Below are 13705 nucleotides of genomic sequence, written 5' to 3' on the forward strand. Positions count from 1 at the left end.
TAGCGACGAAATGTATAAATAAATTTAAGTAGGCCATCCCTGATAATAGGCAATAAATTTACATACGTGTAAGAAGTAGCCCCTGCTTGCATATTTATGTTTAATAATTTAAAATCGTATATTTTTAATGTTTAATTAGATTGATAAAGAATATATATTGTTAGAAGATTATTAATAATATTTGTTTTTGATATTATTCTTATATTAAGTATACGATATAAATAAATGTTTGTTTGCCTTTTGGTTTCTAAGCAACGTAGTAATATCTAACCACTGCTGTCTGTCAAAGTATGCAGTAGACTACTGCGTAGATAAATTCTGCGTATGTTTATTGAAGGTGTAAAAAATATAATAAAATATTCTTTTGTTGCTATGTTTTCAACAGATGTCAATCATGAGTCCAATGATCGGTCAATTTTTGAAGAGCAACAAGCTAAACTACAAAAGATTCAGGAGCTTACGAATATGTTAAAGGTTAATATTTAATATAATTGTAAAATAGAATTTAGTGCAATTAAGTTAAAAAATAAATAAGTAAATACATAAAAATTATGTTATATATATTTTTATAGGACACTGATAAAAACTTAACAATATGCGAGGAAATACTGATAACTTACTTGAGGAAACGATTGAAGGTATGTATAAAAAAAAGTTTTCAATTATATCGATTGTTTCTATGAATCCATATTTTATTTATTTGTCGCAGCATGCGACATATAAATGAATTAGTTAACATATATATCTATGTATATATATATGTATATATATATATAAACATGATGATTTTACGAACAATGATATTGAACTTATTCACTAGTTAACTTTACATGTTAAAATTTAACTAGAGGATCGTCATTTTCACTTATTTTCGATCAACTTGATCTTCTAATTACTTTCCTTTCATTTAAGATGTAAACATAATTATGAATTAAAGTTCTCTTCGATAGTTAGACATCATTATAGAGAATATGATGACGCACATGTATTTTTTTAATGATAATCTCCTCATGTTTCATAGATTACCATTTTTTGTACCATCCACCATGACCATACCAACCTCCATAACCACCGTACCACCAAGGCCAGCCAGGATACCAACCACCATACCATCCACCACCCCATCCACCACCCCATCCACCATACCTAAAAAATATAAAAAAAAAATTAAAAAAAAAAAGAAAAAAGAAAAAAAAAAAAAATTTATAGATTTGTTATTCTAATCGAGAAAGAGATTCTCACCAAGGCCAACCATAACCACCATAACCACCATAACCACCTCCCCAAGGACCCCAACCAAAGCTTCTCTTTGTTAATTTTCTGTTGGCTTCGCCTTCTTGATTGTTTGGTTGTACTTGGAGTATCGTTGTTGCTTGCTGTTCTATCTCCTTATTATCGTTAGATCTCGTAGAGATAATTGTTTCCTGGCCAAAGACCAGAATGATCAATCCAAGAAGCAACTAAATAAAATCAAACAGATATTAAAATACGACATTATCTATTTACCTGACATACATATCTCGTAATTTAATTGTTTTCTTTAATCCTTCTATTCACAAAAGACTTCTTACCAATAGCTTCATATTAAGATACGTGTACTGTTGAACTAACGTGAACACGGAAAGTTGACACTTCTTTTATACCAAGTTGTTGTCATGTAACTCGTTCCATCAGGATACGGTAAATTCTAAGGTCTGTGTGTATTTACATTCATCTAATGTGGCTAACAAGATCGTGAAACTGGTCCTATCTAGAGAATAGTATTGAACCACGTAATCACCTGTATCAAAGACTGATCATTTAAAGATTTGATTTAAAGGTGGAGACTTGAACGCGGAATTCAATTCGTCTACGTATATATATCGGTATCTTGTTTCAAACGTAAAAATCCATATTTGTCGATAGAATAATAATAATATTATAAATATAACCTGACAGAAGCAAAATATTCGAATTTGTTTATTAAAAATAATATTAAATAAAAAATAAAAATTACATCAAATTAAATTTGATTCGATCGAACGTAAAACGAATAAACTGCGATAGTAATCCTCGAATAAATTTATTTATTTATTTATTTATTTGTTTTTATTTTTTTTTTCTCTTACAAGTTGTATCGGAGTTTCTGTTTTATCAGAATATAGAGAGCTAGTTTTTTTTTTCTTCTCTTTCCTTCTTTGATTCCGGGAGGTTTTGTAGCACCGGATTAGGAAACTGATATCCACACAGGCGGGCACACAGCCAGTGGCGCAAACTTTCTCCAACTAGGAGAATAAGTTAAATAGCTGCGATGCTTACGAAAGTCGATTCGGAAGGTAGCCGATTGAACGTAATTCGTTCTTCAGGCAGACATTCATAATCGAGAAAAAGACCAGGGCATGGCAATTCGTACGTTTCGAATCGTTGAACGTCATTTATGTCAAACTTTCGCAAAACATCGTGAATGTCTCTTCCTTTTTTTTTTTTTTCCTTTCTTTTTTCCTTCCATTATTACCGAAGCAAAATGATGTAATTCCAGAATGTAAGAACAGAAATATCCATCCACAATCGTCGTCATCGGGGTCGTTCCTTTCGATCAATCTAGAAAAAAAATTTAATTACTTTCTTCGGAGTTTTTCTCTCACGTTTTTCTATAATTTCCAATAAATGATAATAAATAAATCGACTTTCGCTCGATTACGATGAAAAACCAAGTGAAATTAAATATCTTTCCCTATTTTTCCTATTCGTCGTTTGAATCTATGATCAATAGAAAACATTATTGAATATATAAATAAATATATAGATTAAAATTGTACTTAGAGTTTAGAGAAAGAGAGAGCACGAGAAGGGGAAAGTTTCCTTCTCGAGAATGTTCTTTCTTAACAACCAAAAAATTATTATAGAATATAAGTTTCGCACAGATAGATTTTATGAGTGGGACTACGAAATTAAGAAAAAGTTCTTTTGTTAAGCCAACCGTGATATATAACATTTTATGCTATTCAAGAAAAGTCGATATAGCTAGTTCGTCAGTCTTAAAAGTTTCCCTTTGGACGTAGTAAGTACATCGTGCCGCTTCAGTTGTTGCAAATCAACAAGTGGATGCGTGTAATTGAAGAGAAACTCTCTCGACATTTCTTTCCGATATTATGCAAAATTTTGTTCTCTCTAATCATATACCATTCCTCAGTTCTAAGATTGACGTCGACTCGTGAACATTACATTTCTAATATTCGAATAGAATTATTGTCAAATTAATTCTCTTCGTTGGCTTGTCGTTCGAACATTCAAATGTTTGATAATTCTTTATGAAAAATCCGTGCATTATTTGTTTCTTCTTTATATCCTTCGTGAAACATCATTCGAAGTGAGTGAAATTATCCCAGAAAGATATATATTATAAACGTTAAAGTGTACTGCCATGTCGTTCAATGTGTGAAGTCAAACATTATTTTGAAAAAAAGTAAAAGAAAAGTGTCTTTTCGACGATGAAACTCAACGGAACACTGTGTATACTCTATTTGTTCTATTTCATAGATATAAATGGCGTCGAATGCAGGAGCTATTCATTTTCAAATTCGGCCAAAGTAGAAAAAATCTCTCCTACGAGAAGCATTGAAAATAACAAGGAAAATCTGACTAAAGTGGAAAAATATCGGGACAAACGTGCATTGGGTTTAATTTTGTCAGGCTTAGCTCAGATCTTTGGATACACTCCAACTCCAATACAATTGGCCACACTTCCAAATCCAGTTAAATCTGACAATAATCCTGGTGCATCTGGGAACAATCAAAGTTCTTTTATGCCACCGATGATACTACCTTTAAATTTGCCTAATCAAGTTGCCTTACGTTCTTCCACTCAGGCAGCAATGCCAATTTCGACAACAACGGCACAACCCAGACAAAAAGAAACGATCAGATTTACCGGTGTTGTCAATTTTGGTAATAGATCCGACGTGGTTGGACATTTGCAACAATACGAAAGAATATTTCACGGTAGTCAAACAACAAATCCTCCTGCATCATCGTCATCAACATCATCATCGATTCCTATACTTTCATCGACAACCCCATCATCTTTCAGTACAATGTCATCGTTTGATGTAAGAGAATCATTGAAATATAGGACACCTTTGTTAACTCCATACTTGGTCAAAATCCCTTTACCGATCGCACCTAATCTTCCACCTCCGATATCACCAACAACGAAGATTAATTTTTCTATTAAAAATACGAATATACCGCGTAGGAAGGAACAAGAAATTGTTTATAGAAAGAACGAGAATATAGTAAATTATAACGTGGAAAATAAAAAGATACAAAGTGAGAAGGATGTAGCTATACCGGAAAATAAATTTCAACATAACATTTATATCGGCGAACCTTATTGGAAAAAGTTGCACGAGGAAAGATTAACTCAGTTGGAACGTAAACAGCATGAATGTGCTGAGAAATTAAAGGAACGAGAGAAAGAACGGAATCATATTTATCGCAATGAGAATGATTCTAAACAGAGATTAATAGGAAGAGAGAGAGAACAAAATCATGATTATCAGAAAGAGGATCATTCTGGGCAAAAGGAAGGATCGAGGGATCGTGAAAATGATGATGGTGATGATCGTGAACGAGAGTATTCTTCGAATATTAAAGAAGATGGAACGCATGGAAATAATGAAGACGAAGAGTCTGAAAATTCACGCGAACCATACGAAGAACAACATCCAGGCTATCCAAGGGAAGGTCCTACGAATGAAAAGCAAAAAAATATCGAAGATTATGACGATTACGACGAAGATGATTCTTATAAAAATGACGAACGAAAAGAAAATTTAAAAGAACCGGGCACGAAAGTCTACGATAATAATTATACCAATGTGAATTACGATAAACCATTACCGATAAGTGATTATTATGAAAAAGAGAGACCACCCCAACAGCTTCGTGATAGTTACGGTGAAATTGTAGACAATCGTGCTTTGGTCGACGAGAGGATCGCTAATTATTACGGCGATGTTAAGAATCAACAAACTATACCTCAGGATTCTCCAAACATTTCTGATTTTATTGAGGAATCTGAAGAGAAGTACGAGGGAAGGCCCGAATCTAAAAATGATAAGCAAATTAACGAAGATCTATATAAAAAGCTCAGAGAGGAATATGCGATTATACCATTAGAAAATAAATACGAAGAGTATAATTTAGAAAATAATGATCAATCGGAAAAAGATATTAAAAATGAATCGGAAAATCCGAAATACGAGAATGATTCAACTTCGAATAAAAATGATCCAATTCAAAATAGCGAATCAACTCCATTCGTAGATAAGACTAATTCTAACGAATTGAAAATTAAGAAGGTAAGTAACATTCGTAATAATGTCATTCCGATAAAAAATAAATCATTTAACGAATTTGCTTTCGTTAAAAATTCGCCATACATTTTACCAATTCGATATGTTTACGGACCAGACGAACTTGAAGAAGCTAAAACGCGTCGTTTCCATTCCGAAAAAGTCACGAAAGAAGAAGATCATTCTAGTAACATCGACGAAAGGAGTACAACCGATGAGAAAAAATCACAAAAAAAGAAATTGAATGCCGAGGACCTAACTCCTAAAATAGGTCTTCCAGAAAGATTAACTGAGAAAAAATTGCACGAAGGGGAGAGGAAAGAACTACAAATTTGGCCTGCACCATTTGACTTCGTTTTTGATAGTACCGAACAAACAAACGTGCTCGTTCCTGTGATTATGAAAGAAAAATCAAGAGAAAATATATATCATTCACCTGTTATTCCTACTCGTACAATGATCTATGAACAAAATCCGAATACTTTAAGATATTTTGCACCATTTGTACCAATGCACTATAGGACCCATCAGCAGCCCACATTTTATCTTAATAAAAGATTTATATCGTAAAAAAAGAAATTCTAAATCATCAATCAGATTTATAATAATTTAGAAGAAAGAAGAAATGTATTACAATATAATTAATATAATAATTTTATGTTCTTTGATCACTCACGATATGTTATGTTGTATAGATTGTTTAAATAAATCTAAATTGTTATTATAAATGTAATATTATTGTTAACATTGTTCCTTCCCTCGAAACATAATATACATATAATTACTATATAATTCGTCGTTTGTTCCTATTAATAATAATCTTTTGTTACAGGCTAAAAATGAGGAGATAAAACGTCGCAGCATGTTAGAGAATAAAATGACCGAAATTTTAGAAAATTTGAAAACACGCTTATTGATCGAATAAAATAAAAACACATACAAACATACGATAAAGAATATTTATTTTACCAATTAATAATGTTCTTCACATTCATATGTATAGTATCATCAAAAGTTGATCTATTGAAAATTATATTTATTATTAAAAATATAAACTAAAAGCGGCGTTACATATAGTTTGCCGATATGCAAAAATATGTTTATTTATTTAACAAAAGGTAAAAAACAAATATATTTAATCGATAATTACGATAATATAATAAAATGAACATTTTTAAAGAGCATCTTTATTTAAAAATATATATATATATATATATCTATATATATATATATATATATACGTGTATATATTTACAATATAAGATTCAAATATTTGTCAAAGAATCTTTGCTATTATTATACTGTCCCTATATATATGTACAATAAAAATGCGATATATTATCATCGTGCAATAAAATATGAAGCAATATACAACACTGGTAGAGAGCAGTCAAGAAATTTATAAATGGACATCATCATCGTCACGATATGAACTATGTTAATGATATAAATATGATAATGATTTTCTTTCAGTATTAATTTAATGTAATATAATTAAAATATTCTTAATTATATAACGAAAATCGTTTGTTTGTGCATCATCAAATAGATACTTGTGACTGATAGTAAAATCATCTGCCCAACTTAATTCTACCAATTTGTCTTTTGCTATAAATGATTTATGATGGCAATTCTATTTACTTCCCTTCTCTCTCTTTCTCATTCTATCTCTCTCTTTCTCTCTGTGTATGTGTGTGTGTGTATAATCCAATGTAAAATATCAATTATTAATGTGCAAATTATTAAAAACAGAAGTTATTGCTGTTGAATTTTGTCGAAATATTTACAGATTAATACCATTACGTGTAATCATAAATAAGCTACCATACCAGATTCTATACTAAGCGCGTGCAAAATTTTTTTTTTATATATATGAAAAAATAAATGTGAATTCCTGTATAATCTAAGTTTGTTAAGTACAGTGCAATTATTTGTAGGCAAGTTCACTTTCACATTTTAAACAGTTAAGACACACATTTATCAAATTTTAATGATCGTTATGATGGCGGTGCATCATCTTCGCTTTTTGCATATGTTCTTAATTTTTTTTTTATATTTTTGTTTGTAATATTATCCATTCCTTTCGATTTTTCTATTCCTCATTATACTTCCGATTACCTGTTAAATCTTTTCTCATAAGATTATGAAGCGATTTATTTATACTATATCACATCTTTTTACCGTGAATTCTTTCCACTTCTCCATGAAAAACATGTCAAATGAAAAGATTCGTCTTTGTATGTTGATAATTTTGTCAATGATAGATCTAAAATCTCTTTTATCAGCCATATTTTTTACTGTTACGTTTTCTATGTTCATCCATTGCGCATATTGATATCTAAGGCTGATAAAAATTAAACTTCCCTCAAAAGGGTGAAGAGTTTCACTCGCTGATGATAGTGAAGCGTCGTTGTTTCAATCAGTATCCGTTATTTTTCTTCTAATAGCACCATCCAATGTAGGAGGTCCAGGAATTAATAATTTTTCTTTCAAACATTGATAATTTTGTAGCCTACATACTGCATAATCCTATGTATGTACATAGAATAATAAGATAAAATATTCCAACTGCTAGTTGTAAAGTGCAATTATTTAATTTTTTTTTTATTATGATATATTGTGCATTTTCTTTCTTTTTTAATGATATATTGTGCATTTACCCAATATCCAAATGGTATTTCAGATAATTTGGCATTGACGATGCTCCAAAGGCCCCAAAACAGGTGACTGGCTAACGAAAATACTTTTATTTCCATCATAATACGTTCTTCTTCTGCCTGAGATTCCTTCTGGACTGTTCTCAAGTAACTCTTGATAAAATCGAGCTGTCGGAAGAATATAATGATTAGTATCACGTATAAATACATATTTTCAAAATCAATTTTCATCTTTAATTAATTATTTATCTATCTAATGATAGCAAACAAATTTAACAACATGTATGCTAACTAGTTGTGTTACAAATTGATATGTACATTATCTAAATTTGATCTTATATGTTTGCCTTGAAAGTTAAACATATCTCTATATGACATTTCTCTTTAATAATAAATTAAAATTGAACAAATATCTCTTGAAAAAATTATAAAGGTATGTTTAACTGGAAAATAAGATATGAATTTGCAGCTTTTGGTTTTTGTTATATATATATATATAATATGTTAATATATATATATATATTATATATATATATGTGTGTGTGTGTGTACAGTGTATTTTCTTTTCGCTTTAACTTAATTAAAATATTCTTAGAAGTAATACAGAATGTGTCCCCTAGTTTTACTTTTATATAACTTGTTGTTTTCGTCAATTAAAAATGATATAAATTATGCGATTAAAAGACACAAAGTTATGCCTTTGCTTCTAAACACTCTCGTGCGTCTTTTACAATTTTTTTATTAAATAAATAATTATTAATTCGCACGAGTAACATTAACGCGTATCTTGATCTCATGACATTTTCTTTTGGTTTTTTTTTCTTTTGTTTCTAAACGATCGACCATAGAATCATTGAGCCAAAATAAAAGAATGAACTAAGCAACTCTTGAGTAATCGTCATCCCAAAAAAAAAAAAAAAAGAAAAAAAAAAGAAAAAAAAATTAAAAGAACACACACAGTTGCATCGAGAATCTACGCAGATTATGGATCAACTATCGTGAGTGCGTGTAAAAGTACTCTAGGTTCGTAGACGAGCAGATGTGGGAGGGTGTGCTGTCGCCATGGGTAGATGGCACAGGTGGTTCTGGTTCCATAACTTGGAGAGTACGAGTCAGGATACGTCGCAGTGGCAAGATTCATATGCCGCCCAATTTATCCCGATAGCGTGCATCGATCCTGTCTCTCCCGTGAATTGCAGTCCTGTGAAACTAATACATACACACGCAACACACGCCAAGGTGTCACCCTTCTCGCAAATAGAACAACACAACAAAGGGGTAACGCGTGGTTCTCGCACGGATGTTGTTGTACGTATCTCGTTTATCAAGTATCAAGAAAGGGATCGCAATAATTATTGGAAGCAAAAGGACAATCTTCGCTAATTTTTTCATTACTGCCCTAATATAATGATAATGAGAAAATAATAATAACAACAACAACAACAACAACAACAACGACAACAATAATAATAATAATAATAATAATAATAATAATAATAATGATAATAATAATAATCAATAAAAGAAAAACACAGAAAGAAAAAACAAGAGACGTACTTTAGAACAAGTGCGAGTTTCATTACGACATCTTAAACGTTATGATGTTCGTTCGAGAACATGATGATAATATAATATAATATAATCGAATGCAAAACATTGTTGTGCATTTGTTATGCAAGGACGTAGGAGGAAGTGCTCCTAACGATGATAAAAAAAAAAGAAGTAGTATAGTCGGGGAAAAAAGCTGATGAAAGCCTTACCAATTTTCTTTTTTATCTAATTTTGCGACCCTTCCCCAGTATGCCGCTAACTTACCTTCTGCTCTTTCGTAGGTCCAGCCCCTGTTCGTTCATGGAAGAATGGATATTTCGCCGCTGTGTAATCGTACTGCCATTCGATGAAATGATTAGCGATATCAAAACCTCGGTAGTTGTAGGAACAATATTCAAAGTCGATAACAACCAATTCGGTCTTTCGCGAATTTTGCCGAAGAAGGATGTTACCCTCTTGCATATCGTTATGACAAAATACGACTGGATGTTTTTCTTGTGCAACGAGGTCTCTAAAGGAAGGAGAGAAAAAAGAAAAGAAGCAAAAATGAAGGACCCAATTATGAAACGACACACGCGTTACATAGTTAGAAAAATTTATAACTTTTTATACCTGAACCAATTAATCTCATGTTCGAGATCGATCGATCGCAAAACGTAGACGTTATCGTGTTGGCGCGGATCAATCTCATCAATATTTTCTAAAATATCTGTCGCCGTAGCAAGCCACTTGGTCATAGTATCCCATAGCCAAGTTGGTTCTTTACTAATTGGAACTTGCATAGTATGTATCTGTCCCAATTTTTCAGCTATCATCAAGCTCAATGTTGGATCGGACAATTCTTTAGTTAACAATGGTCTAGCCGGTATATACTCTTCTATACGGCCTCCGGGAAATATACCATGTAATTTTGGGCCAAGTCGCCTCTCTGAAAGTAGCGTGAAGATGACCGATTCGGTGATAAGTCCTTCCAACGCCCTTTCCCCATGTACTTGACCGTACAGTCGTAATAAAACTTGCCGCGGCTCGCCGCGTATCGGGACAGCACCGTCTGGCAGCTGAACGTTGTAAAGCCAATTACTGAGGCCTCCACTATAAAGAGAGAAAGAAAGAAAGAGGAGAGAGAAAGAGAGAGAGAGGATGAGGAGGAGGAGAAGCGGGAAAAGTATATTTTAATAATCAATAATTATTTATAATGAATTATTTTAACCTGATATAAACAATAAATCGTCTAATAATTCCGATTAATAATATATAACTTTAAGATTCTGAAAGTGTTTATTGAACGATCTAAGATCTACCAACCTGATACGTTTAAGGGTGATATTCTCTGCTGTAACTCGTTTCCAAACACCATGAAGATAATCTCGACAGATACGAGCAGCTGTTTCCCTCATCTCGAAATTCTTCTCTGACATCTGTACGAGAGCAAATAAATAAATAAATAAATAAAAAAAAAAACTAAGTCATTTCATTAGTACATCGTAAAACATCGCAAAGAGAGATTTGTGCAAACGATAAATCGTCATATACATTCACCAACATATATATATATATATATGATAAGAAGATAAAAACATGTAAGAAAGAAAAGAACAAAACAGTGCTTTGCAAGTTAATCTAAGGACAATATAAAAACGTGAAAAGATAGGAGAGAACGTGTTGCGTGCCATAACCTTAATTATTACTCTTGGCATATCGAACCTGCTGCTTTAAAACAGTAGTTAAAGATATATTCAATTTGTGCGCGTTCTATCAATTGGAAATTTTAAAATGATGCCGCGCTTTTAATAGAAGTAGAAGAGTTTAGAAGTAGAAGAGGAAGAGACGAAGAGACACGCCTTCGTATCCTGCAAATGACGCAGATTCCTCGTCGACGTTATTCCTGATCGTTTCATCGACGTTAATTCAATGGGTTCCGAGCACAATGAAGAAGAAATAGTAGAATAGTAGAAGTAGAAAAAGAAGAAGAAGAAGAAGAAGAAGACGACGACGATGACGACAACGACGATGCGATGCACAAAACACTATTATTTATAATACTTTTATCCATAAATATGATACTGAAGTTTCGTTAATCGTAGACACACACTCTGCAAGTGAGAACAAATATGTATAATTCTTTTACACATTCCTATTTTCTTATTACTTTTTTCTTTTTACTAAACTGCAACAACACACGTCAGAAAGAAGAATATCTTTAAAATTTACTAATTTTTTTTCTTTTCTTCTCTTTTTTCTTTCTTTCTTTTTTGCTTTTTTTTTTGAAAAATACCGCATCAATTATCTTTCCGAGATTATTCTCATCAGAAACATTCTCGTACTCCCATTTCTGTAGTCTACGAAAAATGAATCAAGACATGCGCATCATACCGATCGATGTTCCATTTCAAGTAGCTATATCTAATCATTCCTTCTACGTTAGATACCCTTCACTTCGTGATACGTTTTCTCTAGAAAGTCTTATCGATGACGTTAATAATACATCAACACTTGTTTTTTATCATTTCTAAAAAAAAAAAAAAAAAAAAAAAAAAAAAAAAAAAAAAAAAAAAAAAAAGAAGAAGTTATTCATGTTCTCCTTTCGCTAATTATTCAATCCTGTTTACCGCAATAAAATTGTTGCGCCATTGATATTTTGAAATGCTTAAAAAATGGCGCCAACTCTTCTTACACCATCTGCTGGAATTGCGATAAACTAAACGCAAACTTCGCACAGCATAAGAGAAAAATAAATTTCTTTTATTAAGATTTATAATAATAAAAATATAAATGAAACGTAAAATATCAATGAGAAGTAATTTTTGATGAAATAATTGAAATTATTTTCCTTAATTTTGTGAAAATATTCCTTATATTCGAGCTAGAGTGTTTTTCGAGATTCTTATCAAGAGATACGACAAGCTGATTATCCAATACGATCACTTTTTTAATTTATCTTTCAGAAATAGACTTCGACATTGATTTTCTTATAGAGCTTTAACATCACGTACAAAAGATGAAGAAAAAAAAACAGAAAGAGGATAAGAGAGAAAAAAAATATACAGTAAAGTTGTAAGCAACGAAAACAACAATGTATCTTAAATCTCGAAGGCTATTGGTGAGACATCTGACGCATGTCGAACGTAGTTACAATGGAATGTTTTTTTGCTTACAATCTTTTACCACGCAAAAGATTATAAAAATCACATTTATGACATTTGGAATAATGGAATAAGTGATAACTCCTACAACATTTTCATTCATTTTAATGTTTACAAAAAAAAGAACGATAAAAGTGTAAAAATAAATTTCCAAAAGTATGCCATATTCTCCATTTATGTATACGCACCTTATTTTCCACGCCCATTGTTGCTTTGTCCAAGTTGTACGATATATGATAATATTTCAATAAAGAATATCTACCGATTGGATGGAGTAATTGATAAATATCACTTTGTTTTTCTTTCTCCTTTCAAACTGGCTGCCGAAAAATTAAAAAAAAAAAAAATCACGCGATAGACACAAGCAGTAGTGTATTAGTAATAGCAATTAATAGTAATAGTTTATATATACCGGCGTGTCGATCTAATTTGATCTAACTTGTTTTTTTTCTTTTTTTTTTTTTTCGTTTCTTTTCTTCTAATTTTCTTGCTACTTTACATACGGAAATATGGCGTTAGATTATTCTAGGCCACGATTGTTTATTCGGATAAGGAAGGATTGATATTATTGGTTATGTTTTAACGTCGGATAATAAGAAAAAGAACAGTACGAATGGAATAATGGAGAATGTTCTAAGATAAGGAACAAAAAAGAAAGAAAAATAGATAGAAAAATAGATAGAAAGAAAATGAGAGAGAAAGAGAGGAAGGGTGAGTTATACACTTTTAAACTATATAGAAGAATATTTACTAGCGTAGAAAAAAACAGATAGCTGTCACGACACGTCAATCTTTTGAAAACGTTGAAACGAAAATGAAATGGTTAGCGATTCACGCATTAGAATGAGCTGTAAGTTAGTTTGTAGCCAAGTTCCCGAGGACAATGGTAGGAGTATAGACTGGGGGAAGGATGGGGACAAATAATCCTAAACGCGGAGCTGTAAAAGCCAGTGCACGCTCATTTGTTACATATTGATGGCAACGTGCCAATGAGAATCATACGAGTATGATATTAACC

At 31.7% G+C, this 13705-nt stretch overlaps 3 protein-coding genes across 11 annotated transcripts; 1 reads left to right on the plus strand and 2 right to left on the minus strand.

Moving 5' to 3' along the window:
* The first annotated feature begins 18 nt into the window (after nt 1-18).
* LOC118448783 (uncharacterized) lies at nt 19-6401 on the plus strand. 4 transcript variants are annotated; one of them, XM_085660718.1, is made up of 4 exons: nt 19-68; nt 386-474; nt 573-638; nt 3520-6023. In XM_085660718.1, the coding sequence occupies exons 3-4, from the start codon at nt 596-598 to the stop codon at nt 5904-5906; spliced, it is 2430 nt and encodes an 809-aa protein (XP_085516844.1). In that variant the 5' UTR covers nt 19-68; nt 386-474; nt 573-595; the 3' UTR covers nt 5907-6023. The 4 variants fall into 4 exon arrangements, with proteins under 4 accessions (XP_085516844.1, XP_085516845.1, XP_085516846.1 ...); XM_085660719.1 differs by lacking the exon at nt 19-68 and adding an exon at nt 251-288; XM_085660720.1 differs by lacking the exons at nt 19-68; nt 3520-6023 and adding an exon at nt 6169-6401 and having other exon boundaries at nt 295-474.
* Nucleotides 691-2798, minus strand: LOC118448796 (uncharacterized). 2 transcript variants are annotated; one of them, XM_085660736.1, is made up of 4 exons: nt 2109-2798; nt 1572-1750; nt 1243-1460; nt 691-1146 (listed from the first exon to the last, which is right to left on the minus strand). In XM_085660736.1, the coding sequence occupies exons 2-4, from the start codon at nt 1581-1583 to the stop codon at nt 1023-1025; spliced, it is 354 nt and encodes a 117-aa protein (XP_085516862.1). In that variant the 5' UTR covers nt 1584-1750; nt 2109-2798; the 3' UTR covers nt 691-1022. The 2 variants fall into 2 exon arrangements, with proteins under 2 accessions (XP_085516862.1, XP_035738417.1); XM_035882524.2 differs by having other exon boundaries at nt 1572-1780.
* Nucleotides 6284-13568, minus strand: LOC118448788 (choline/ethanolamine kinase). Of its 5 annotated transcripts, none has more exons than XM_035882511.2 (7): nt 13100-13566; nt 12876-13003; nt 10850-10962; nt 10157-10636; nt 9809-10055; nt 7997-8161; nt 6284-7865 (listed from the first exon to the last, which is right to left on the minus strand). In XM_035882511.2, the coding sequence occupies exons 2-7, from the start codon at nt 12891-12893 to the stop codon at nt 7752-7754; spliced, it is 1137 nt and encodes a 378-aa protein (XP_035738404.1). In that variant the 5' UTR covers nt 12894-13003; nt 13100-13566; the 3' UTR covers nt 6284-7751. The 5 variants fall into 5 exon arrangements, 4 of the variants coding, with proteins under 4 accessions (XP_035738404.1, XP_035738403.1, XP_085516858.1 ...); XM_035882510.2 differs by having other exon boundaries at nt 12876-13007; XR_014982840.1 differs by lacking the exon at nt 6284-7865 and adding an exon at nt 9012-9202 and having other exon boundaries at nt 12876-13007; nt 13100-13568.
* Nucleotides 13569-13705: the final 137 nt, after the last annotated feature.

The sequence above is a fragment of the Vespa mandarinia genome, chromosome 12 (genome assembly GCF_050613455.1).
Source record: "Vespa mandarinia isolate Hongniang chromosome 12, ASM5061345v1, whole genome shotgun sequence".
Classification (NCBI taxonomy): domain Eukaryota; kingdom Metazoa; phylum Arthropoda; class Insecta; order Hymenoptera; family Vespidae; genus Vespa; species Vespa mandarinia.

Excerpts from the sequence above, each read along its gene's own strand:
- LOC118448783 (XM_085660718.1), top strand. The coding sequence starts at position 596 with ATGCGAGGAAATACTGATAACTTACTTGAGGAAACGATTGAAG. Across the intron at positions 639-3,519 it reads ACTTGAGGAAACGATTGAAG|ATATAAATGGCGTCGAATGC; the intron begins GTATGTATAAAA and ends TCTATTTCATAG.
- LOC118448796 (XM_085660736.1), bottom strand. Across the intron at positions 1,147-1,242 it reads GGTGGTTATGGTTGGCCTTG|GTATGGTGGATGGGGTGGTG; the intron begins GTGAGAATCTCT and ends TATATTTTTTAG.
- LOC118448788 (XM_035882511.2), bottom strand. Across the intron at positions 10,056-10,156 it reads CATGAGATTAATTGGTTCAG|AGACCTCGTTGCACAAGAAA; the intron begins GTATAAAAAGTT and ends TCCTTCCTTTAG. Across the intron at positions 7,866-7,996 it reads AAATACCATTTGGATATTGG|GATTATGCAGTATGTAGGCT; the intron begins GTAAATGCACAA and ends GTACATACATAG.